Genomic DNA, 27,899 nt, shown 5'->3' with positions numbered 1-27,899 from the left:
TATTGAAAGTAACAGTATTCTGCTGATTCTGCACTTCTTGGGGGAGGGGATGGCAAGGGGCTAAACGCAGGTGCTGGCAGGTGTCAGGGCTGATCCTGCTAATGGTGCATTTTGGGAACACTATATTTAACTATTAGGGACGCCAGTATACTTCTGATCAGATCAAAGATATTGATCCGTTCAGACACTATACTAGTAATGGAGGTGTTTAGTGTGTGTGTGTGTCACTGGCAATCAAAGGGTTAAAATCTGACGCTGTCCTGCAATGATGCTGACGTTAACGCTAACTGATGTCACCTGTGACACTAATAGAGTGATCAGAAAAAAGAGCTGTACACTATAATAGTGACACTGTGACAGGGGAATGAAGAGGTAACTGGGGGTGATCAGGAGGTTAAATCTTTATAAGAGGATATATGGCAGGTACCCCAAACCTGAGACTGCCTCTAACTACCACTAACTGTCTCTCACACTAACTGAAGTCGCAAGGGATACTAATACAGTGATCAGTAAATTGTCTGTATACTGTAAATAGTTAATAGAATGCAGTCAGTGTGAAAGCTCAAAAGTAATGTCCCATCCCTATGATAAAGGAAAAAAGGAGAAAACATCCTAGTCGTGGGACTTTAAAGGCACCTCGTAATGATGAGTAGTGTATTGGTAAAAAAAAAAAAGGTTGTTTTTATTTAATATAAATTCATAAAATTGCTAGTACATGAAGTTAGTAGCAACATAGACAGACAAATACAGCAAAGGACATGGAGGTACCAAATACAAAACACCATACAATATTGAAGTTTGATGTCAATGACCCAATGCATTTTGGGGCTGAAAAAGCTCCTACATCAGGGTTATGACTGAAGTTGACAACCTATGTCGAACAATGGTGTATAGGCAAAATCCATGTCATAAGTAAAAACAATACAAAGACAACAACCAAGATCCCAAAGGGCTATATCAGCAACGCCTGTCCACCAGTATTCTACTAACTTTATGTACTAGCAATTTTTGAATTTATATTAAATAAAAACAACCTTTTTTACCAATACACTACTCATCATTACAAGGTGCCCTTAAAGTCCCCCCCCCCCCCCCTAGAGGATTTTCTCCTTTTTTTCTATCCTGTATATAGTGTACACTGTAACAGGGAGTGAAATGGTTAATGGGGGGGGGGGGGTGATCAGGGGATTAAATCTTTATTGGGGGATATATGGCAAGAACATATTTGGGACTGCCACTAACTGTCTCTCACACTATCTGAAGTCACAAGTGACACTAATACAATGATCAGTAAATTTTATGTGTACTGTATACTATATAGAGTGTGCACTATGACAGGGAGTGAAAGGGTTAATTAGGGGGTGATCAGGGGGTTAAATGTGTGCCTATGTGTACTGGTGTCAGTGTAGTGCTTCTGTACTCACAGTTAATGTTATCTCCTCTCACGCGTTGTATAGGTTGTTGGTACCTCAGGCCAATAAGTGGGACTTTTGAGGCAAGTATGGAAAATACGAAAAAGTACAAGCAAAATCGCTAATAATAGTAAAATAATATTTAATCCTTAAAACATATGTACAGTGGAGTATAGTAGCGTGAGAGGGTTATAGACCCTTGTGAAAGTGTGTAGTAGATGGAGGATTAGTGACACGTGGTAAATGGTGACTTTTAAGGGTATATCTCTGTCATTCCCTGCTGTTAAGCTTGGGTTGCTCAGATCAGAGATGTCTCCTATATCCTACGCGTTTCGGCCCCTTAAGGAGCCTTTTTCAAGGTTGATAGTCACCATTTCTGTTGGTAAAATGCAGATTGGTGTTAAATATTTATAAGTTTCACCACTTTTGTTAAATATATAAATTGTGGTGAGTTATTCAAAATAGTACATACATATTATTTTCTTTAAATCCTTGTATGTTGAAGTGGCTCCCTCTTTAGCACAGCGAGAACCTATGCGGTTTCCTGAAAAATATATATGGGATTCAACTGCATGGTTTGTAGTAGTGTTTGTATGATGATTCTACAAGTGTGCTATTATTGGACTTACATAATAGGCCATGTTTCATATCTGGGGTGGATCATGTGAGTCTCCCCTAGTGGCTATTTTGGTTCCGGTATGTATGAAACCGGTCCCTTACAAGGGTGTCCTTGTGCCTTTAAGTGGTACAATTCTATGTGAAACAGGTAAATGTAGTTAGAGAAAATATAAATGTAATACAATATATAAACGTTTTCTTGAGGGGTAGGTGTTATTACCTTCAATCAGCCAGTTATTGCAACAATGGAGTCCCTTACGGTTTTCAGCCAGATCGCACTTAAAAAAGGGGGAAATCTCCTTCATTAATGTGCTTCCTTTGTGAAGTTCAGCATGTTAAACAGATGTGTTGGGGTTTAAAACTTACATTTTCAGGTGTGCCGCTCTTGGTCCTCTCTCATCCCTGTTCGGTTGGGGAATGAGAGAGGCAGTGGTTCCCCGGCCTTTTTATCAGACTCGCGCATGCGCTGTAAGCGCCGCACGTCTGAAGCCTGATCACACACAGCTGGTGTGTGTCTCTGGTGCGCCTGCGTCCTATGGACGAATGCGCTTCCAGTTTCCACCGCTGTTGCTCACTGGCGCGGCCGCCGACACGGAAAGGGCACAGATTTCAGACTAGCAAAGTCTGAAGGGCCGATGTCGCTGGCTATTGGGCTGTGCCTGTAAAATGCCCCTGGGGAGGAAAACAGTGGGAGATCCTCCCAGGGGCTTACCGTGCCGGGTGTGCTATAAGTTTTGGGAGAATTATCATGCAAGGATTCAGTACATAGCATAAGTGCATAGTAATTTGTGAAGAAAAGAAAAAACATTTCATATAATTAATTTAATTCTTAATAGCAGTATAGTTAGCGGTCAGGTTAAAGGGGAAGGAGGGGGGATTTTCCAGTTATATCCATATTGGAAAGGGGTGAGGATAGTCTGTCCGGACGGTTTTAAAGCTTAAAAGGCATGAAAAATCTGGGAGGCAGGGGAATTTTTCTCATCAGATCTTTTTTATGAATTTATTTTTGTTGGCTTGTACAGTCATTGTCGGAGGGTTATTCGGTTTCCAAAGAGTTTTTTGGGAGATCATATTCATTTTTATCTCCGGCTGGTGTTCTTTTTGATAAAAGATAGTTGGACAAGTTTTTTTGTGAATGGATTTGGTTCTGAGAGATTGTATAATAAGGGATGATTGTGAGCTTGGGGTGTACCAATGATTACTTCATTGTGTTCTATCCCCTCTTGATGGGGTGTTGTTTGGGTGGTGTTTTTGAACGAGAGTTTTGGTGAATGGACTTTCTAAAGGCAATGAACAACAAAATTCCGACGTTACGGCACTTTTCAACACACTACGGAGACATCTTGAACGAAAATCAGCCTTGTATTGGCACATCAAATCATTCCAACGTTACATAAAGGAAAATATTAACCCAGTGGGACTTAGAATACAAATCTTTCCCACCATGGACAATATTACTCTACAAATGAAAAAAGACTGGGAGACCATACTCAACTAGTGTTCAAAAAATTTGATGATACTCCTACAAAGTGAGTACGAGAGACAACTTAAAAACTTAGATGAAGAGATAAAAGAGATATATGATCAGTTGACTCCTCTCAAACCACTCCCGTTATACTCCGAACAGGAAAAAAAGCTAAAAACACACATCGAACAACATAGTTTGGACATCCTAAGGAAAAAAGAAAAAAAGTACTGGCGTGATAAGAATGCCTTTGGCCAAAACAGGGCATACCGCTGGAACAACAACAAAAATCAGAGGAATAAATCACTGTTTGGACAGAAAAAGAACCCACAAAACTATATTTCTTCGGACTCATCGTCCTACACATCAGGAACGGAAGCAAACCCTCAGAGGAGAAGACTCCCCAAAAATAGAGAACAAAGGGAAAACCAATATGAAACAGAAAGATCGAATGAAGACCCACAAAACACGGATGAGGACAATGAAACCACCGAACAGAATACACAGGAGACTGAGGAGACTAACCCTCCAGCGAAGCTTCATAAAATCTTCACAAGATCTCAACGCGAAAATCAGAGATTGCAACCCCAAAGTAAACAGGGGCCTTTTTTAGGGAAGGCGTGGAAACAGACGAAAGAAAAATAATATACGGGAAAAAATTAAACACACAAGCGAACAAAGAAACCATCACGATAATCAACCTTTCCTCACATACATTAACTAAAGAACAAACGGAAGTCCTCACATTAGGACTCTCCTTTTGTCCCAACAAACCGGTAGACAAATTTGAGGCTATAAAAGATGTTAACCTCTTTGCAAGGAATTTACTACAAAAAATTATGTACAGCAAGAAACCCGAGACAATAGAACCTCAAGCATCTCTATCGGCGGCAGAATACAGGGCTATACGGGACCTAAACCTCCTCCTGGAAGAAGGAAGATTAGAATGTTGGACCGACAGCGATGAGGAAGAAACAATAACCCCCACCAATACCAGCAAGGCAGCAGTTGAAAATATTAATGCACAGTTTAAGAAAAAAATCACACAAATTCCCGTCGATCAACCAGAACCCGGCCATAGCCCTGTTCGTCAGGGAAACCACGAAAGACCTTGAAAAAATGACCAAGACAAAAAACCAACAAAATTTAACCAAAACTCAAAGAAAAGCCCTAAGAGAATTACAAGACAACGAACACATAACCATCAAACCCGCAGATAAAGGGGGGAATGTTGTCGTGATGGACAACACGAAGTATAAAGATATGTGTGAAACAATTCTAAGCAACCAGAAGTGCTACAAACAAATCATGCCGATCATGATTGAACAATACAAAGAGGAATTTTACGCCAAAGTTGATAAAGCTGGAAACGAAGGAACCATCTCTCCCACACTATGGAACTACATCCGATCAAGACACCCAAAGACACCAACTTTTTATTCACTTCCGAAGATTCACAAAAACCCGACCGACCCACCCGGAAGACCAATAGTATCAGGGAATGGTAATATCACCGAAGCCATAAGCAAAGTGATTGACGCCTATTTAAAACCACATGTCTCAAAACTGACCTCTTACACTAGAGACACGATGCACCTGCTACAAATCATGAACGACATGACCATCCCCAGTGATTCCTTTCTCATCACTGTGGATGTCGAGGCATTGTATAACAATATACCTCACAACAAAGGACTTGAAACAATAAAGAACGCTCTCAGCCAGTTAAGCCCACGCGATGAAAGATTTAACACCTTTATAATTACAATGCTTGAATTTATCCTAAATCAGAATTTCTTTAAGTTCGATGGCCGATACTACCTTCAAACCTGCGGGGTGGCGATGGGCACAAGTTGTGCCCCCACCTACGCCAATTTATATCTGGGAGAGTGGGAAGAAGACTTCCTCATAAGAGAAGAAAATGCTTGGCTAACTGATAACATCCTTCTATGGCAACGCTACATAGACGATATTCTGATAGTGTGGACAGGACCAGAGAACCAAATCAAAGATCTAAAAAATGCATTAAACAACAATACATACAATATGTATTTTACCTTAAACTACAGTGACAAGAAAGTACCATTCCTTGACACATGGATTTACAAGGAACATGATGGACGTATACAAACTACACTCTACAGGAAGGAAACCGCAGGCAACTCAATCCTGCATGCCACGAGCTTTCACCCATCCCCACTAAAAAAAGCAATACCCTACAGCCAATACCTGAGGATTAAAAGAAACTGTACTAAAACAGAAAAATACAAAAAAGAAGCAGATGCACACACCAGAAGACTGATGGAAAGAGGCTACACAAAAACCTCACTCAGGAAGGCCTACAACAAGGCCAATTCTAAGGAAAGACAGGAGTTACTATTTAAAAAACCACCCCAGGATCCCAAACAACAAGACCAAAAAACGTGAATCATTTTAAGATACACTAATGAACATAAGAAAATAAAAGCAATTTTGGAAAAACACTGGGCAATTTTGAAGGAGGACCCAGCAGTGAAGGACTTTCTGACTGACCATCCGTCAATCACATACAGAAAGGCAGGATCTGTCAAACAAGGACTAGTTCATAGCGAGTTTAAAGAAGGCACACGCAAAGACCCATGTAAGACAAAAGGCACGTACCCATGCGGGTCATGCGACCAATGCAAAGTCATAAGAAAATGCACCAAAACCATTCTACCTAGCGGAGAAACATTCGAACCCAAACATTTCACCAATTGCCGGACTAAAGGCGTTGTATATATGATGAGATGCGAGTGTAATGCATTTTATATAGGTAAGACGAGACAGGAATTTGGGAAGAGGATTAACAAACACGTAAATTCAATGGAAATGTGCAACTTCCACCTACCACTAGGTCGACACGTAGCCTATAAACACGCTCACAAGATGCCAAAAATATCCTTTATGGCCCTGGAACGGATCCACATCCCAAGGAGGGGGGGCGACTGGAACAAAACCCTGCTTCAATTAGAGATGAGATGGATCAAACGTCTCAACGCAACCACTTTTCCTGGCCTAAACGAAGCAGAAAGCTATGCCCCATTCTTAGAAGGTTTTTCATCAGGAAAAACTGATTAGAAAAACACTCACTGAAAAAATGAAAAAATGACAAAACTTTTAGAAAGTCCATTCACCAAAACTCTCGTTCAAAAACACCACCCAAACAACACCCCATCAAGAGGGGATAGAACACAATGAAGTAATCATTGGTACACCCCAAGCTCACAATCATCCCTTATTATACAATCTCTCAGAACCAAATCCATTCACAAAAAAACTTGTCCAACTATCTTTTATCAAAAAGAACACCAGCCGGAGATAAAAATGAATATGATCTCCCAAAAAACTCTTTGGAAACCGAATAACCCTCCGACAATGACTGTACAAGCCAACAAAAATAAATTAATAAAAAAGATCTGATGAGAAAAATTCCCCTGCCTCCCAGATTTTTCATGCCTTTTAAGCTTTAAAACCGTCCGGACAGACTATCCTCACCCCTTTCCAATATGGATATAACCGGAAAATCCCCCTTCCTTCCCCTTTAACCTGACCGCTAACTATACTGCTATTAAGAATTAAATTAATTATATGAAATGTTTTTTCTTTTCTTCACAAATTACTATGCACTTATGCTATGTACTGAATCCTTGCATGATAATTCTCCCAAAACTTATAGCACACCCGGCACGGTAAGCCCCTGGGAGGATCTCCCACTGTTTTCCTCCCCAGGGGCATTTTACAGGCACAGCCCAATAGCCAGCGACATCGGCCCTTCAGACTTTGCTAGTCTGAAATCTGTGCCCTTTCCGTGTCGGCGGCCGCGCCAGTGAGCAACAGCGGTGGAAACTGGAAGCGCACTCGTCCATAGGACGCAGGCGCACCAGAGACACACACCAGCTGTGTGTGATCAGGCTTCAGACGTGCGGCGCTTACAGCGCATGCGCGAGTCTGATAAAAAGGCCGGGGAACCACTGCCTCTCTCATTCCCCAACCGAACGGGGATGAGAGAGGACCAAGAGCGGCACACCTGAAAATGTAAGTTTTAAACCCCAACACATCTGTTTAACATGCTGAACTTCACAAAGGAAGCACATTAATGAAGGAGATTTCCCCCTTTTTTAAGTGCGATCTGGCTGAAAACCGTAAGGGACTCCATTGTTGCAATAACTGGCTGATTGAAGGTAATAACACCTACCCCTCAAGAAAACGTTTATATATTGTATTACATTTATATTTTCTCTAACTACATTTACCTGTTTCACATAGAATTGTACCACTTAAAGGCACAAGGACACCCTTGTAAGGGACCGGTTTCATACATACCGAAACCAAAATAGCCACTAGGGGAGACTCACATGTTCCACCCCAGATATGAAACATGGCCTATTATGTAAGTCCAATAATAGCACACTTGTAGAATCATCATACAAACACTACTACAAACCATGCAGTTGAATCCCATATATATTTTTCAGGAAACCGCATAGGTTCTCGCTGTGCTAAAGAGGGAGCCACTTCAACATACAAGGATTTAAAGAAAATAATATGTATGTACTATTTTGAATAACTCACCACAATTTATATATTTAACAAAAGTGGTGAAACTTATAAATATTTAACACCAATCTGCATTTTACCAACAGAAATGGTGACTATCAACCTTGAAAAAGGCTCCTTAAGGGGCCGAAACGCGTAGGATATAGGAGACATCTCTGATCTGAGCAACCCAAGCTTAACAGCAGGGAATGACAGAGATATACCCTTAAAAGTCACCATTTACCACGTGTCACTAATCCTCCATCTACTACACACTTTCACAAGGGTCTATAACCCTCTCACGCTACTGTACTCCACTGTACATATGTTTTAAGGATTAAATATTATTTTACTATTATTAACGATTTTGCTTGTACTTTTTCGTATTTTCCATACTTGCCTCAAAAGTCCCACTTCTTATTGGCCTGAGGTACCAACAACCTATACAACATTTGACCAGGGACGACGGCAAACCCGACTATACATAGGGTCATAGAGATCAAAACCCCCTCTACATCTCCTCTCACGCTGGAACTGAAAAGGACTCCAGGAGAGGAGATTGCACCATATCCTGTGCCTGTGTTTACATTATACGGGCACAAGACGTTCTGAAATTGGCTAGAACCGATCAACAGGTCCAGGCCAAAAATCATTGGCCTAGACCTGATGACTGATCAGTTGTGAACCAAATCAGAACATCACGGGGACGGTGGGGGCAGGCGGGCGGCCCCCAGCCCCACGAGCGACTGTTGTCTAGGTACGGCGAATCACGCAGCCGAGCCAGCCTGCTGAAGTAAATCTGTGGCAGGCAGTTGGCAAGTGGTTAAACCATATATCTGCAGGGTGACAGCACTGTGAGAAAAACAATTGCTACTATATTGCTGCACTTTAATTGTTTATAATATGTGATGTTACAAATTTTTATTTAGTTTGTTTTTCTCACAGTGCTATCACCCTACAGATTCATGTTTTTTTTATCCATTTGTAAGACATGACAAAACAGCATGACATCTTCCTTTAGAGAGGACAATAAAAAGCTGTGCTGGAATCCCTTACTTGATACAATAGTTTTCCTTCATGTGCAAATAATAACATGAATATCATAAAATGTTATTATGGGATCAAGGTCTTCTCAAACATGTACATTCTGCTGCTGATTAAAACATATCACACGGGACACTTGCAAATTAAACTGAAGACAGTACAAGCATTCCACAGGTGAACAAGTACTTGAATGCAGTTTGGCTGCTCTAACTCTTGGGGTTGATTTACTAAAGACAAATACACTGTTTGCTTTGCAAGGGAAGATGCATTGTGCATGGGAATTTTCTCCAGAGGTTAGTAAATGTGACTCAATTTCACTTTGCAAAGACTGCCCAATCACATGGAAGGTAATTTAAAAAAATAGCAGTTTTTTTGTACAAAATAGGATGATGGAAGTCAGCAGAGCTTCCCCTCATTCATTAAGCTCTGGGGAGAATTCCCCTGCAAAACTTAACTTCCATTGTAAAGGTAACAGTCTTTTTGCCTTTAGTAAATTAACTAAACATTAGTTGAAAGTTGCAAAGTACACAGAATACATCTAAAAGTTTATACAGTTTCCAGAACTGGAGTCTGTAATGGCTAAAGTAGTAATGGAAAAACTGCCAAAATGTAAACTATAAAAGAATGTAATTAAAATAAAAGAAAGAAACTTACATGAAAGAAAAAATAGATCTTCAGTTTAAAAAAAGATATAGTTACATAATATAATTTTTTAGTTACATAGTTAGTGAGGTTGAAAAAAAAGACATCAGTCCATCTAGTTCAACCTATGATGTGTGTGTGTTTGTTGTTAACCGTACATTGTATACCCCTGTATGTTGTGGTTTTTAAGGTGCCCATCTAATAGTTTTTTGAAAGTATCGATGCTCCTTGCTGATACCAATGCTTGTGGAAGAGAATTCCACATCCTTACTGCTCTGACAGTAAAGAACCCCTTACGTAGTTTAAGGTTAAACCATTTTTCCTCTAGCTTTAGTGAGTGGCCATGTGTCTTACTGTATTCCCTTTCTCAGAAAAGTTTTTTCCTTATGCTAGGGTCGCCAGTACAGTATTTGTACATTGATATCATATCCCCCCTCAATCGTCTCTTCTCCAGAGAGAATAAGTTCAGTGCTTGTAGTCTTTCCTCATAGCTGATATCCTCCATTCCCCTAATTATTTTTTCTGCCCTTCTCTGGACTTTCTCCAGTTCCAGCACATCCTTCCTGAGGACCGGTGCCCAGAACTGGACAGCATACTCCAGATGTGGCCGGACCAGAGTCTTGTAAAGTGGGAGAATAATCTCTTTATTTCTGGAGTGATGTGAAGTAGGCACAAGAAATATTATTTATGATAAATACTATTGACCTCAAGGGTTGGTTCACACCCCAGTCACACAGGAATGTGGCCTGCGTTCCTGTGTGATTTCTGTGTGATATAGTGAGGGGAGATTTTCAGCTCATTCCTTTTGTACCAAAAGTAGTACATACACTACTTTTAAAGAATGCACTGCACCAGTTTGCATGGTACTGCGGTAGGGAGAATGCTCTGCTTTTATTATTTGCATTTAGTTTGTCATTAGGAATTGACATCCACAGCAGGTTGCACACCCAGTGTTTTTTGAACATGGTGTGGGAAACGTGCATTGATTGAGGGTTTCCCGCACTGCATTCTGGTGTGATCAGGACCTAAAGTAGAACATTTGTTCTTAAATTTTAGATAGAGTGGTAAAGATTTAGAACTTCTGTCAGGTTATTATTGTTGTATGTCCCCAAGTTGGATTTTCCTTCACTCCTTGTCACAGAGACACGATGGGAGGTGAGCGAAAATTGCCCCAAAGTGAGAGGAAACATTGAAGGATAAGTCCAGTCAAAACCTAACTAACACTAAACCTGCTCTTTGCCACATTCTGAGACTATTCTATCTAACCCTTTAAAGCAAAAATCACTGTACTTACCTTTTCTACACCAGATCCAGTCCGGTCTTCAGCGACAGAAGCTCTGTAGAGGAGAGGACCAACAACGGCTGTGAAAGGAATGGGAAGTGATGTCCCCTATAGACTTACTATGAGGCTTCCGTTGTCGAGTGCCTCTCCTGCTCTCGCCTACAAGCTGAAGCCACCACTGACAGCTCAGCGTGGGACCAACTCAGCTGAAGACCAGACCAGATAGGGTGTAGAAAAGATAAGACCAGACCGGATCGGGTGTAGAAAAGGTAAGTACAGTGATTTTTGCTTTACAGGGTTAGATATAATAGTCTTGGAATGTGACACAGAGCAGGTTAGGTTTTGACTGGACTTATCCTTTAATGTTGTGTAACTACTACCACAACAAATCTTCCAGTAGGGAGATTTTTCCTCTATTCCTGTTCTAATACAAACATATGGCGCAGACCAGATCCTAAAGTCCCAGTCCTTGTTTCAAATATACAATTGGATAATGGTTTAATATAAATATGAAATATACCTTCATTGGATTTGTTAATTATTTTTTACTTTGCCAAGCTTTTAATTAATGTTATATCTTGTTATTTACATGTATGCATAAATATGGTTCCCATTATTTTTTAAATTATAATTATACTGGCATTATTTACATGCATGTACACTTGTTTATAAGTAAAGAAAAAAAACATTACGAGGTTTAAGTACAGAGGGGTATTTTGAATTTTAGCTCGGTTTTTTATTGCTTTTTGATTGATTTTATTCATTTTCTAAGGCCATGAGTTAAATTTATTCACACTATTCATCTAGGTGAACACGTTTTCCAGGCCAGACAGTGAAGGTGAATCTTCCCAAAGGAACCACAGACACCAATACAAACCTGATAGAGGTTCTAACCCCATATTCTGTACAAAACCTGAAAAAAAAATCTGGTCTATAATTTACTTAGGACTAAGACATTTTGTGAAACCCTGAGAAAGAAGTACACTTTCCATATATTACAAATATAGACTATATAAATATTGGCATCTCCTTTCAGCCTTTTTGTTTGAAAGCCTATTTATTATAAATCAAATGTATGTAAATTTAAACCATTTTTCACTGTTTCAGCAATTTTAGCCTATTCAGTTATCTTACCCTACAGAAATGATATTTGGACGTCAATCCAAAAGGCTTCCACTTGAACACTCGAAGCTCAGCTTTTAACATGCGCTCGCTGCTTCCCACAGATGAGATGTTGAACAGATAAAATGGATGTCCTGTTTCTGCAAACACTATAAAAAAATACACACAGGTTAGAGAGAAACCATGGTACTGTCTACAGTCTACATAGTAAAATATTTTGGTCTTATTCTAAATGGCAGAAAAGAATTTGTTAAAAAGTATAATGAGAAAAATTTTAGAGTGTCTGTGTGTGTGTGTTGGGGGGGCTCAATGAAGTCATATTGCCAATAATTGTTAACTTGGGAGCAAATAATTAAACATGATTTCTATTTACATAATATATATTTATATATATTTAAAAAAGTTAAGGAACTGCTATAAAGATCACCAATTTTTTTGGACATAGTGAAGGTATCTAACCTAGGGAACCCAATCATATTTTGGATAACTTAACCTGTTCCCACCGGCCTTTATGTGGCCACTGGGCAGCTGAGTTTGACATTGAATTGGCGCATATATGGGTTCATAGGGGATGTCTTTTTCTGAACTGAGAGCGCGCTCACTGTTTGCTCACAGCATAGTAACAAGTTGTCATGGCAGCTTCCAATGCATGCTCGCAAGCATGGAAAGGGTTTTAAAAATGATTTTGGATTGGCTAAAATAGTTTGCATGTTGCAGATTACCATTTCTCTTATCCATGGTACTATCTTATTAAAGTCTTTGGAGTGCAAAGCCATTGTATCCTACGTAAGCATCTACTAAGTTAACAGAAATAAACATTTTTGAGTTGTATGGATTTAAATTTTTTTAATGCATACATTGGACCAAATTTTGATGTATTTATTGTATCATTTTATTACAGATGTAGCACCCTCCTAGGTAGGTGCTAGCAGGTAAAATGTAGTCGTTCTATCTGCTTCTCAGGGGAGCCTGATCAGTAGTTAGGCCTGCTGGATGTGTTTGATGTGCGATTCATATGGGCTGAGGGAGTGTCCCCACTGTATCCAATGAGGTGGCTCAATGGACAGTGGAGGAAACCTTGCCAATGACACACAGGCTTTTGTACTGTCTCAGTGGGGTTGCACAGAGAGAGGTACATTCTGGGATACGTTATAAAAGCCAAGGGCACATGTGACAGGGGGTCATTTGGCGGGAAGCCAAGTCCCAGAAGGAAGGTGACGGCTGTCTTCTTCTCTAAAGGTATGGAAGGCGGTGACAGGCAGTTGGCCTAGTTGACCAGCAAAGTGTGGTTGAACCCAGAGGCCCAGTGAAGCTGACTGAGGAGGTGAAGGCAGAGCAACTCTGGAAAAACAGTGTCCATGAGTACAGGGGAGCTTGCCAACGGGTCTGCCCAGGAAGAGGACCACTCCAGTGGCTAGAGTCAGCGGACGGGTGTCAGCGCACAAAGGCAGTGAGAGAAAAGGGGGTGCCAAGTTATTAACCCTGAAGAGAATCTTCAAGCGGAACACTCAATTTATCTTCACTTTAGTGGCAGGGTGAAGCAGTGGCCTTGCCGCATTCTACAATAAGTTGTCCTCAGGATTGTGCATAGTTACTAGTTGGAGTATCCCACTCATCCCTTCTCCCATCCCAGTTGTAAATAAAATACAAAAAAAAACAAATCCCCTGGACTGATCATTGTCTGAGCCAAGAACTTTTAATGCCGTATGTCTGCTGTCAGTTGCTAATGGTAACCCAGGAGACCCGTGAAGTGTAATTCTCAGCAGCTCTCTAGGGGGCAGTGCTACACAGATATTACCTGTAACTTCAAGTAAAACTCTGAGCAACATAAAGATGTTGATATAGGTTTGAAGTTTATACTGTATATTTCTTATTTAGCCTAAAACTTCTTGAACATAATGTGTCTTAAGCCTAATACACAGTACTAATTTTTTTTTTTTTTTAATTCAACCCAGCGTACTGAATGAAAAAAAAAAAAAACTGACAGCTCAGGTCAGAGCCGCTGTACTAACAATCTGATGTTAGTACAGCAATCTTTCCTGCTATTCTATTGTTTTCTGACAGGGTTACAGCCGCCAGCCAGAACACTCCAGTCAGCGCTCTCAGCCATTGGCAGATTTTATTAGCAATGCCCCTTCAACAGAACATCCGGCTTCTGTTGGACCAGCTGCAGTACACCCGGCCCGAATGTCAGATGGTTTCATATGAACCGGTTGATCCTGCCCGGCATTCAGCCAGTGTGTATGAGGCTTCATTGACAGTGGGAGTGAGTACTGTTTGTTCCCTTTCTGGAAAAATAGTGCATTGAACACTGGCATTGATGAACCCATGTGTACTCAGTGGACAATCTGTGGGATGTACGGTAGTTTACTATGGATCTCAAATACCAAATTACTGAGTAAAGAATGGTTCAATTTGAAAAATTTCCAGCATACATTACATTTATTTAAGCCATGTTTAAATAACAATATTATGTAATAATTTGGAGATAATCATATACGAATGTAAACTTTTAATTTTGTGAATTAATTTAAAAAAATCTTTAATTTACCATAATAAAAATATAACAATTGATCACATCAGCAGATATGGAGACTAGACATCTTGCTATGCCCACACATACTGACACATGCTGCTAGAACACCTTGAATCCCTGAAGCTCTATTATGCAAACTTTGACTAAAGTTGAATTCTAGCTCACTACTCCCATGCCACAATGTCCCATCAATGTGATGTTTGAACTTTGAATTTCTGTTAACAATTAAACAAGCCTAAAAATGCTGACTTTAAAGCACAAGTTCTATTTGCAGGATTTTACTTACCTCCTCCAATGACTGCCAATGGCTTAACTCAGAGGAGGTAAGAAGGGGCCAGGATAGGTGACGCATTTTAAATTATTGAGGGGGCTGGAGTTTTTTTTTTAACTTAAACTTGTAACTCTTTAATAAGTTTTAAATCTAAAGTTCCAGCTCTATATATCTAAATATCCTATCCGGCTTCAAACTAATAAACTGTTTCACTTTCTCCATCAGCTCATCCCCCACCTTTTGATCAATTGACCCTCCCTTTTAGATTGTAAGCTCTAATGAGCAGGGCCCTCTGATTCCTTTTGTACCAAATTGTATTGTAACTGTAATGTCTGCCTTCATTTTGTTAAGCACTGCACAAACTGTTGGTGCTATATTAATCCTGTAAAATAATAATAAATAACAGTATTGGATGTGTGGGGGGGGGGGGTACCTATTTGTTAAATTCTGGCATTGTCCCCTTGGCAAATAGGAAAACACAGAATATATTCCAGGTCTCCCCAGGAAAGGGGATGGGGAGACACTGGAAAATGGGGATTTTGAATGTTCCCAAAAATAAAAGAGAATGATATTTTGACTAAAAAATATGAATTTTTATTTGTTACAAATAAAGATTAGAATAGCAAACATATGTTTTCCATAAAAATGTATCATGTTGTACACATCACCATACAGTACAAATTTCTAGGTAATAGGTGATCCCACAAATTTGGATCAAAACCTTTGTGGGATCACCTAATACCTAGAAATTTGTACTGTATGATGATATGTATAACATGATACATTTTTTTGGAAAACATATGTTTGCTATTTTAATCTTCATTTGTAACAAATACAAATTCATAGTTTTTAGGCCTTGTTCACATCTGAGCGTTTTTCAGCTCATAAAACGCTCCTCTCTAAAGTCTCAAAACGCCCAACAAGCAAAATCCTATTCATTTCAATAACTCCTGTTCACATATGAGCATTTTGTCGCCTGAAGCAAAACACCTGAAGCCCATAAAAAAGTACATGAGCTTCTTTTTGGCAGATTACCAGCGTTTTTGTTAGATGTCAATGCCTGCCTCCAAACACCTACAAAAAAACGCCTGAAAGAATGCCTGAAAAAGCCCAAAAAAAACACCTGAAAAACATCTGAAAAAAGCCGAAAAAAATTCCTAAAAACGATACGCTCAGGTGTGAATGGAGCCTTAGTCAAAATGTCAATTTTTAGAATTTATGGGCACATTCAAAATATCTATCTTCCGGTGTCACCCTCTCATTCCCCCCCCCCCCCATCACTTCCCCTTTCCTGGGAAGTCCTGGAATATTTTCTGTATAACTCTAAATAACTAATTTTGTATTTTTTACCTAAAAGGGACTTGTACTCCATAATGCATTTTATAATTAAGAGCCCTGTCTCTTCCGCGCACTCCTCAGCTTTACTGTACTACTAGTACCTGACTTAAAGTATATTTATGCCAAAACTTTGCTTTTTTAAAAGTTTGTAATGAATGATTAAAACCTCTGTGGGGTATTTTTGCTATCTGTGTCCCATTGTGGAGATTTCCATTCATTTCACTCCACAAACAGACAGTGAGAGGACATTTCTTCAAAGTGAGGGAAATCCTCTCACAACTATCTGCCACTATTAACCACTAATAACAGCAACATCTTTATCATATTCATTAAATACAAGGCATAAGTCTCCAGATTGCATGCATGTTTCATAGTTCTTGGGATTTAGAACCCTAGACAACTCTTTTGGGGTGTACATATGAATTGCATCATATATAAAAAATATTGTTCCTTGGGTCCTTGATGACAATTGCATCATCTGATTTCTAAACAAATGCAATACGAATTGAATGGTTTTATTACTAAAGTTTTCCAACTGTTAATAGTTTTTAGCATTGGCTATGTACCATGAGTCGCAGAAGGGACTATGGGGGCCTTTTTCGTGTGGCTCCTAGGTCCTTTCTTGTTGTTGTTTATCTGTTCTTTACATACCCACTGTACGTTTTCATGGTTTGTATTTTTCTATTTCTTGAAAAAATTCTTAATAAAAATGTATTGAATCATAAAATATATTGTTCCCTGAATTAGATAAATTATAAATGATCACAAACATGTAAAACTGTTTAGATATAGTAATTTATCATTGAATTAGAACAATCACAAACCTATTTGAAGGAAAATTTTATGATACCAATATTTTCTTTTTTAAAATGCAACAATTACAAATTTTTGAGCATGAAATGTGATTATGTTTGCTTTTACACTTATGCCACTTAGGATCCGACTTGTGAGACTCCAAGTCACAGGACATGTAAAACGCCATGTATCTTTATGAGAGCCACTCAAACAGACACTACTGAAGTCGCTGCGAAAAGGTTCTTGCACTACTTTGATCTGACTTTCACATCAATTCAGAGAGTGTAAAAGTCTTATCAAAGTTACTTCAAAGTCATATCAAAGTCAGAATCCATAGTTGCACTGAAAATCATGCAACTTTGGAGTCAGCTAGTGTGAAAGGAGCTTAAGAGACAAATTACCAAATTAAAATTGCACTAAAACATTGTAAGAATATGTTTTGTTAATTTAAGAAATCTTATTATGGGAGTTTGTATATTTTCATACTGGCCATGCACAAGTATTTCACATACACACGTATCATGTTCACTTCAATTCTGTTGTAACATAATTGTCTGCATTGTGGCTTCTTTTGTCTTTCTTAATGTGGCCAACATCAATAAGATCATGTGTATGTGTGACATGCTCATTCAATACAGGGATGAAAAATGAGTTTACCATATGTATGCTAAAGCAAAATAACTACTATAAAGCATGCATGTCTTTGGATACATCTACGTATGTATACAGCCTATGTATACATTTATTTAGTTACTTTCAAAATATTAAGAGAAGAGATATAAACTTGCACATTAATGCATTAGCACAAACTGGAGACTGTAACAATTAACACTATTCTATTATTGTTTCTTCACAATCCTCACCTTTGTTTTCGAAGCTTCTCACCACATTGCCTTCCAAGAGTCCAGGTGCCTTGGTGCTTCCATCGGGTTCAGCCACTTGACTGTATAGTTCTAGCATGAAATAAGGAGGTTTTTTGGCTGATGTAATATTGTGTGGCAGCTCACTAAAAGCAAACACTTCCTGCAGTTTTTGGATGGCGTCAGATACTGGCACATAACTTTCCAGGTGGGGTTTTCTCTCCAAGCCCAAGGGAAAAAGAGATGCTGAGTCACAGAAAGACAAGATGACAATGCTAACCAAAGCAACGTTCATCTTGAATTATAATATATCAAGCTATTCTGCAACGAAATGGTGAACACTGTTGTCCCACAAATGGATAATCAGTCCTAATAATTATCTCAGGAAATCTTCATTCATCATGCAGAAAATGAGCCCTTCTAATTTGTATGTTATATGAATAGACTTGCTGCAGAGCTACAGCTATGGTCTTCAGACCTATTCTGAAATTAAAATGATACCCTAAATCAAATCCCATCGCCTCTACACAGTATAAATCCCCCTCCCTGCTCATTTCACACCCATGAATTGCAAATTTCTCAGAAGGGAGGGGAATGAAACATAAGAAAACAAACAGCAGTAACTCAATAAGTGTGAACAATCACAGTGTGATTGTATTGTTACTTGTATGTTATGGTAATTCTCTGAGAACTATTTGTCACTTAAGTCCTGTAATTCCATAGTAATTCATGTACACACCGCTTGTATTTAGTCTAGTACAAATCTTAAAATATGGATATTAATAAATATTCAATAGTAAATCATGCTTCATCCTAATCTCGGAATTATAACAAATAACCAATAGTAAATTGTGCTTCATGTAAATAAATGCAAATAGTTAAATTTCAGCTGAACAGCATGATATTTCAAAGTTAAGTCAATAAAAAAAAGGCAATAAAATAAAATGGCAAGGACAACAGGCTTAAACTATATGTAAGATTATCACCTAATATTTAATGAAGTTGCATTTTATGAGGTAAATGAACAAAAAACGTAGAGAGCTCTATCGGTGAGCTGTTTTTTTGGCACTAGGAGTAGTAGCACAAAGTGTGGGAATTTAGGTGCTGAAACTAGTGTGTATAAAAAAGTGCCCTTAAGGATTCATTTATAATAGAGAGTGGATATTGCCATCTGCTTTTCGTTATGTGCCCTTACATTACTTCAAACTGTGACACATATTTTGCAGCAGAGCTTTAAAAATAAAAGGACCTATTACAGTTACAATACAACTCAAGAAAATAAAGTAAAGCCCCGTGCACACAATAAGAAATTCGGCCGGGAAATTTCGTCCGACGACCGATCTGCCGATTTTCGGCTTGTTAGTATGGTACTTTCGACAGCCGACTTCGACTTTTCGGCTGACAAAATCCTGGTGTGCAGGCTATAAAATGTTTGTCCTCCGTCAAAACACGTCCGATTTTCATCTCATTAGTACAGATTTCGATGGGGAAAAATCTTATGAGTGAGACTAGGCATGCTCAGAGATGAAAGAACACATAGAAAGCAATCCAACACATGATATCACTTCTGAAGTAGAATTTTGTCGTATGGGAAAATTTGTGTGCAGTCTAGAACCCATTCCAACCAACAGACACCACTCTGGACAAAAGACGGACGACCGGTCAGCTGAAATTCGTTGCGTGTGTACGAGGCTTTAGGAAGGCCCTGTTCGTAAGAGCTCGATCATGGAATTAGGTGAGTATTCTGGACAATAGTTTTTTTTTTAACCTCTTGCCAACCGCCTACCTTAGTATTACTGCGGCAGGTCTGCCCGGCTGCGCAAAACCTCATAGTACTACGTGATTTTGTGCACGAGGTCTCGGCGGCCTCCTGCGATCGTCAGAGAAACTGACAGAAGGCCCGCCTGCTTATGTAAACAAAGCAGGTGGGTCTTCTGTCAGACAGGCAGGAAGAGATCAGGAGTTTCAGCTAATATGAAACTTCGATCTCTCTGTGCCTGTCACAGAACCCCCCTCCACACACAGTCAGCAAACATATTTAGGCACACATTAACCCCTTTGATCACCCCTTCCCTGCCAGTGTCATTTATACAGTAACAGTGAATAATATTTAGCACTGATTACTGCATTAGTGTCACTGGTCCCCAAAAAGTGTCAAAAATGTCAGTTAGGGGCCCGATCTATCCGCCGCAATGTCGCAGTCCTGCTAAAAAATGCTGATCGCCGCCATTACTAATAAAAACAGAAAAATAGGTAAAAATTCCAAAAATCTATCCCGTAGTTTGTAAACGCTATAACTTTTGCGCAAACCAATTAAAATACGCTTTTTGGAATTTTTTTTACCAAAAATATGTAGCAGAATACAAATTGGCCTAAACTGATAAAAAAAAAAAGGGGATTTTGTTTTTTTTGTGTTTTATTGTAGAACTGGGATGGAAGAAGGGATGAGTGGGATACTCCAACGATGAACTATGCACAAATCTTGAGGATAACTGACTGAAGTGTGTGCGGCAAAGCCACTGCTTCACCTTGCCAATGAAGTGAAGTAGAAGATATGTTCCTGAATTGATTCCTCTTCAGGGTCCTAGCTTGGCAACCCCTTTCTTACTTCCCTTGCATGCTAGCCCGTCCACTGACTCTCCGCTGGAGTGGTCCTCTTCCTGGGCAGACCCCTGGCAAGCTTCCCGGTACTCACGGACACTGTTTTTCCTTGGGTTGCTCTGCCTTCTGCTCCATTCGTCAGTATCCTGGACCTCCTGGCTCAGCACCACACACTTGGCTCACTAGGCCGACCTCCTGTGACCACCTTCCTCATCAGACTGGAGGAGAAACAGTTGTCACCCTTCTCCTGGGACCTGGCTTCCTGCCCAAAGACCCCCTGTCACATGTGCCATTGGCTTTTATAACATATCCCAGAATTCACCACTGTTGCGCCAACCCACTGGGATAGTCATAAAAGCCTTTGTGTCACTGACTGGGTTTCCTCCACTGTCCCCCCTATTGGATACAGTGGGGAGTGGGTACACTCCCTCAGACCAGATGAATCACACATGGACACATGCAACAGGCCTAACTACTAATCAGGCTCCCCTGATAAGCAGATGGAGCAAACCTATACTTTGCCTAACACCTATCTAGGAGGGTGCTACACAGTACCTATTAAAAAGTGCCCCTTTTCTTATTCCCACTGCTATTACCTGTTCTTGACCTGATATTTTCTGGAGCCTGCATCTTACAGCACCTGAACAGGTTCTTGCAATAGGAATGATCCATTTATTTTCTGCATGTGTTACATATTAGAACCTCACATTTGCTCAGAAGTAAATAGTGTTATCATGACTGAGGGACTGCAGCATATAGAGACTCCATTACCCTTGACACTGTAGCCCTAATAAAACACATGACCCCCCTCTTACAATAACCAGACAAGAAAATCTCCAACTTTAGAGTCAAAATGGCCATAGCAGCACTTTTTTTTAACATAAATAACATGAAAATACAATGTTTTATAACAATGCAATTAATGCATATAATACATTTAAATAATAACAGAACAGTGACTTTTCCTGCCCAGGCCCAAGGTCTTTGAAGGCATTAACAATCCTGACTAAACTGGTAGTAAGTGTGTGGTCATATTCCCCCACTCATGTGCGAGGTGGCACAGAGTTTTTTTTTTTGGAGCACTCAAAAATGGATTAATTGGATGAAGGATCTTTAATGGAATGTGATTTTGTGAAGGATTCATGTCACATGGGAAATATATGAACTGCACATTAGAGGACTTTATTTAGGCACCTAGAACTGCATGTTACTTTGATTAACATTATTATTATTATTACACATTATATTGTTATCATTGTGAGTACTTGTTTATAACAAAGTTTGGATAAGTAGGTATAGCGCAGCACTTTTATTTATTTAACCACTTCCATACCGGACCAATTCTGGGGCTCTGCTCCTACATGTAAAATCATCATTTTTTTGCTAGAAAATTACTCAGAACCCCCAAACACTATATATATTTTTTTCGCAGAGACCCTAGGGAATACATGGTGGTCAATGTAACTGTTTATGTCACACGGTATTTGCGCAGCAATTTTTCAAACTTGTTTTTTTGGGGAAAAAAACTGTTTAATCAAAAAAAAAAAAAGCAAAACACTAAAGTTAGCCCATTTTTTTTGTTTAATATGAAAGATGATTACACCGAGTAAATAGATACCTAACATGTCACACTTTAAAATTGCGCACACTGGTGGAATGGCGCCAAACTTCGGTACTTAAAAATCTCTATAGGCAGTATTTTAAACATTTTTATAGGTTACCTCTTTAGAATTACAGAGGAGGTCTTGAGCTAAAATTTTTGCTCTCACTCTAATGTTCCCAAGGATACCTCACATGTGTGGATTGAATGCTATTTACATATGTGGGCACGACGTACATATGCGTTCACTTCTGCGTGTGAACACGCGGGGACGGGGGCTCTTTACATTTTTTTTGTTTTTATTGTTTATTTTAGTTTTATTTTTTTATTTTTACACTTTCCCTATAATTTTTTAAATTTTTTGGATCACTTTTATTCCTATTACAAGGAATGTAAACATCCTTTGTAATAGGAAAAGTGCATGACAGGTCCTCTTTATGAAGAGATCTGGGGTAAATAAGACCTCAGATCTCTCCTAAGATAAAAAAAAAAACAAAAAAACTATCTCAGCTAGCCGAGATTACGGCAGCATTTAGAACTGCCAGGCCGGACATGACGTCATAACATCGTGCCCGGGCCTCCGAGAGTCATAGAGACTGCCCGGGACCATCTGGTCCTTGGTATTCTCTATGGTGTACTTCCGCCGGAGGCGGATTCCATCTCCAGCTTGCCGATTGCACGGGGCAAGCCATTAGAAGCACTACTGGAGGGCAGCTGGAAGGGGGCGGCCCAGGAAGTGGGACTTTGGTGGGTGACTGCAGTTTCAAGGCAATTCAAATCAATGCTGTCACAGTGAGCGATCTCTGTGATGCTCTGTGTGATGATCCAGCCAGCGCTCCGCTTCCTTTCCTTTCTCTTCCCCAAGTTCCTGGGAGAATGGCTACCATTCAGCCCCGCCTGCCGGGGATGCTCGCCTCACCCCCCCCCCCCCCAGGAGGCAGCCTCATACTCGCCCTCAAACTTTTCCCACTCGCCAAATGGGCGCAGGCGAGTAGAAATTTTGAGAGCTGCCCTATAACCACAGAGTGTGTTTTACCTCCCCAAACATACCCTCGAATAATTCATGTTTTTGGGATATTTTAATTCATCTGTTCAACCACTTGTCGACTGCCCGCTGCAGATATACTGCAGCAGGCTGGCTCAGCTGCGCGAACCCGCCCCCACTAGGCAGCAGGGCTGCCGATCCATAGGACCAGCAGCAGCGATTGCTGTCAGGCACCCGCGATCGCTCCCAGCTGAGAGAGAACGACAGTCTGCTGTTGTTAACACAGCAGACCATTGCTTTATCTGAAATGATCCCAGAGCGCCTGTGATCCTCCTATTTAGGATCACAGGTCTCTGTGTTAATTTCACAATCCCCCCCCCCCCCAATCAGTTAGAAAGCACTCACTTAGGCTCACACTTAACCCTTTGATCACCCCTGGGTTAACACCTTCCCTGCCAGTGTCATTATTACAGTAACAGTGCATATTTTTAGCCTTGATTTGTAATGTCATGTAATAGTAATGTCAGTGGTCCCCCCCAAAAGTGTCAAAAATGTCAGTTAGGGGTCCGATCTGTCCGCCGCAATGTTGCACTCTCGCTAAAAATCGCAGGTTGCTGCCATTACTAGTAAGAAATAAATAAAAAATAAAATGAATCTTTCCCCTAGTTTGTAGATGCGATAACTTTTGCGCAAAACAATTAAAATACGCTTATTGGGATTTTTTTTAACAAAAATATATAGCAGAAAGCAAATTGGCCTAAAAGGATGAAAAAATTAGATTTCTACATTTTTTTTTTATGGTAATATTATATAGCAGAAATTAAAAAATGTTATTTTTTTTTCAGAATTGTCGCTCTTTTTTCTTTAGAGCGCAATATATAAAAATTGTTTAGGTGATCAAATACCACCAAAAGAAAGCTCTGTTTATGAGAAAAAAAGGACATCAATTTTATTTAGGTACAGTGTTGCATGACCGTGCAAATGTCAGTTAAAATAACACAGTGCCGAATCGCAAAAAATGGCCTGGTTACTACGGGGGCAAATCCTTCCGGTCCAGAAGCGGAAAAAACATTTAATAGTGTTGCCCTTACTTCATTCATTTTCAGCATATGTTTATGAGATACACTCAGTCACATAATTTTCTGATAAATTGCTAAACGATAAGGAACACAAATCAGAAATATGGAAAAGCGTACAACCAATATAAATTATACAATTTGTTAATATAGAATACATTCGCAAGTTACAGAATTAATCCAACAACTGCACCAATAGTCATTATTTTGGGGGATAGTTACTAAATAGCTGGTGTCCAAACAATGCCTCTTCTGATGATACTTCCCACATGAAATGATTAAAAAGATGGCTTCATGATTTCAATTATTGAGTTTTCTTCTCTGAAAACAAAATTACTTATTGGAATTCAGGGTCAGCAAATATTCTACTAACCATTAAGATGGAAAATATCCTTCTTCTTAGAGAAAACTGTAGTTTTCCTCTAAAACAGCGTGCTTGGGGCCAAAGGTCATCATCTCTGTCACGGAGGGAAATGGTTAAGTGCTTTCACTTACCAGAACTCTCGATATTATTTCTAAGTGCAACTGAGTTTCTCCATACATAGTAATAGCTTTTAATAGACCTATCAATCGTATATGAGGAGTACTGATGTGTAAGCTTTTTGACTGTAATATGAAATTCGACTAGTTGCCAAATGGATATGACTTTTGAATAACACAGAATGCCACAAAATCTCTGTTTCAAATAGAGAATGTCGTCAGTTTGCTGGGCAAAAATGTATTTCATGTATTAATGATTTGCATAACAATGCAAATTTCGGACACAACTACAAACATTGTATTTGCCATGCTCCTAACACCACAAAGCCACCGAATAATGACAGAGAATATTCTTCTCATTAAATGAAGAGGTTTAGGTTCCTTCAGAAAAAAATTAAATACTGTAGCTGCTGACTTTTAATATTAGGACACTTACCTGTCCACAAATCCAGCGGTGTCTTCACCCCAGCCAATTTTTCCATCGGCTCTCGGGTGTTGCCACTGCCATTGCTTGTAAGGGAAACCGGCATTGAACGAAGTGCGCTGCGCTTTGTGAATAGCCAGGCGGCAGAGAAAGGAGGAGAGGGTCTGAACTTCTGTGTGTTCTTGCAGTGGCAAAACCAGGTCCCCACTCTGTCCTACCCAAAAGATGCCACATGTGAGGAAAGAGGACAGGGTCTGAACTTCTGGGAGATCTTGCCGTGGCAAAACCAGGTACCCACTCCCCCCTACTAGAAAGATGCCACATGTGAGGAAGGAGGAGAGGGTCTGAACTTCTGGGAGATCTTGCCGTGGCAAAACCAGGTACCCACTCCCCCCTACCCGAAAGATGCCACATGTGAGGAAGGAGGAGAGGGTCTGAACTTCTGGGAGATCTTCCCGTGGCAAAACCAGGTACCCACTCCGTCCCTACCCGAAAGGTGCCACATGCGGTGGCACCAGAAGGGGGGCAGGAGGCAGGTAAGTAGAGCTTCCCCCTTTGGGTGGAGCTCCGCTTTAATATTGTTTTTTTGTATCATTATATAATTTTTCATCCCAATCATGTTAACATCTGGTTTCTGTTGTTATTTCACTAATACCTCTACAGCTACCTCATTAACATGGTGGATGTGGGAGTCTGTGAAGGGGATTTGTCCCCCTCCCCCTCTCCCCAGTGTTAATTAGTAAGGGGTGAATAGTACCCCTTCTTACTTGTTTACTGAAAAAGTAAATAAAAACAGGCATCATAGAAAAGTCCTTTATTCAAAGAGCAACCGAAAAATGAATAATGCTCACCAATGTAAATTCAAAGTCAGTCACGTTGTCCAGTGATGAAGATCCATCGTCAATCACAATTAGTGACACCCTGATGATCCAACAACACAATGATCTGCTGCAACAATGCTGCTGCCCCATCAATATTTTTGTCACAAATGAAAGATTTTTTTGAAAAGTTGATATCTGCGCTGGACTGACCTTCTCGATAGAGGGTCTGTGGATAGGAGGTCCACTTGGGGAAATGAACTCCCTATCAATCTGGTCCAACTGGATGAAAAAAGGCAGTGGACCCTTGTTAAGGGGTCTGGGCTGCCAAAGTTTCTAGTGGTAGTCGGTTTAAGGAGCGCCCAAAATCAGCAATAAGAATCCCACTTGGATCAAAAGATCATTGTTTTATTGGTAGCAGAACATGTTAAAGCCAACGCGTTTTAGGGGAACAGAGACTCCCCCACTTCTTCAGGGCATAATTTTTGCTATTCAGATCTGCAACTTACAGCATAACCTGTCAGTTGCAGATCCGAATAACAACATTTACATTTTGTATTTAACATGTTCTGCTACCAATAAAACAATGATCTTTTGATCCAGGTGGGATTCTTATTGCTGATTTTGGGTGCTCCTTTAATCGACTGTCACAAACAAAAGTCCTTGACGGATTTCAACAAACTGGCTGGGAATGCTGGGTGATATCATTGACCACATATGGTTATGATCATATTTGGTCAATGATGTCACTCTGAATTGCCGACGGTTTGTTTACAGTTTGAAATGTGGGCAGGAAGCTGTAATTTATTGGCAGCTTCCACTAAACAGTTTACTTTTGGCTGCATCAACCTTAAAGTGATTGTAAACCCTCACCTTGTAAAACAACCTATTCAGTTTAAAATAGAAATGAAGGGCAAAACATTTGTGTATAGATTTAAAAAAACATAAATACCTTTTTTGGTCACATTCCCTCTGTTCTCAGCTGCTTAAGAGCTGGGGGAGGAGAAGCAGCAGTACACCAAACTTCCCAGTGAATGGCTGCGCATTGGGGGCTTGTAAGGACAAGTCTGATCATTGGAGGAGAGCATACTGAATTCCCAGCACAGCTAGAGAACTAACCATGCTGAACTCTCCTGCTTAGTGTGGTCAGTTTTTAATTAAAAAAAAAAAAAACAGGGGGACTGGCAGGAACACCAGGGATTTCACACAAAGGAAGCAATAAAAAGAGAACAGGATATTTTTTCATACAAGTACATGGTACAGCAGGCACATATCAGAAATATGAAATGTTGGGGTAACAAATGCTTTAAGTTTGGACAGGCAGAGGGAACTGGCTAAATCTGACTATTTGTTAACCCATTTGCTTAACTGTGAACATGCTGGGTTTGTATTGAACTAATGTTCATCCTGAACCTGAAGTTCATCTCTAGTACAAAGTTGGTAAACTGGCTCTATCAGCCTCTCCACTCCCAATCTAGGCCTGCCTTGTGCGGCTATGGCTTTTCAAGCCAAGGAGCAGACCACAAAAGACAGTGTGCTTAGGGAAGTTGGCTGGAAGTATAAATCTGGCCCCAGTGATTGCTATCTCATTTTACCAATAACCATCCAGATATTTACATTACACACCCTTAGATCTTCGGTGATCTAACAGGAAATGCAATATAGTTAAGAAGTGCAGGAATTGTATTGCCTAAGCTTATCAGCTCCTGAACAGTGACTGTATATCATTGTCATTGATAAGTTGTTCATGTTTATCCATTAATCTCTTGCTGACCGCCCACTGTAGTATTACTGCGGCAGGGTGGCTCGGCTGCGCAAAATCACGTAATACTACGTGATTTCGTGCACAAGGTTTTTCGCGGCGCGCGCGGCCGTATCCACGCTCCCGCTGTGTTTAGACACAGTGGGAGGCCGGCCGTGGGAGGAGCGGAGGCGATCGCTGCCGGCCTCCCGCAATAGTCAGATAAACTGAC

General features: G+C 40.0%; 1 protein-coding gene across 1 annotated transcript in view; it reads right to left on the bottom strand.

The window, feature by feature from the left end:
- LOC309564315 (bone morphogenetic protein 2-B-like) overlaps positions 1-18,237 on the bottom strand; it is a gene marked incomplete at its 5' end in the record, with an annotated part of 31,281 nt that extends 13,044 nt beyond the window's left edge. Inside the window, 2 exons of the mRNA XM_082268944.1 lie at positions 12,155-12,291; positions 17,946-18,237. Of these exons, the coding sequence (XP_082125070.1) occupies positions 12,155-12,291; positions 17,946-18,237 (429 nt within the window). The remainder of the gene's footprint in view (positions 1-12,154; positions 12,292-17,945) is intronic.
- Positions 18,238-27,899: the final 9,662 nt, after the last annotated feature.

This window comes from Pelophylax lessonae (genome assembly GCF_965119305.1).
Source record: "Pelophylax lessonae genome assembly, chromosome: 9".
NCBI lineage: Eukaryota > Metazoa > Chordata > Amphibia > Anura > Ranidae > Pelophylax > Pelophylax lessonae.
Note: the sequence above shows the minus strand (reverse complement) of the source record. Positions and strands in the feature narration are given on the sequence as shown.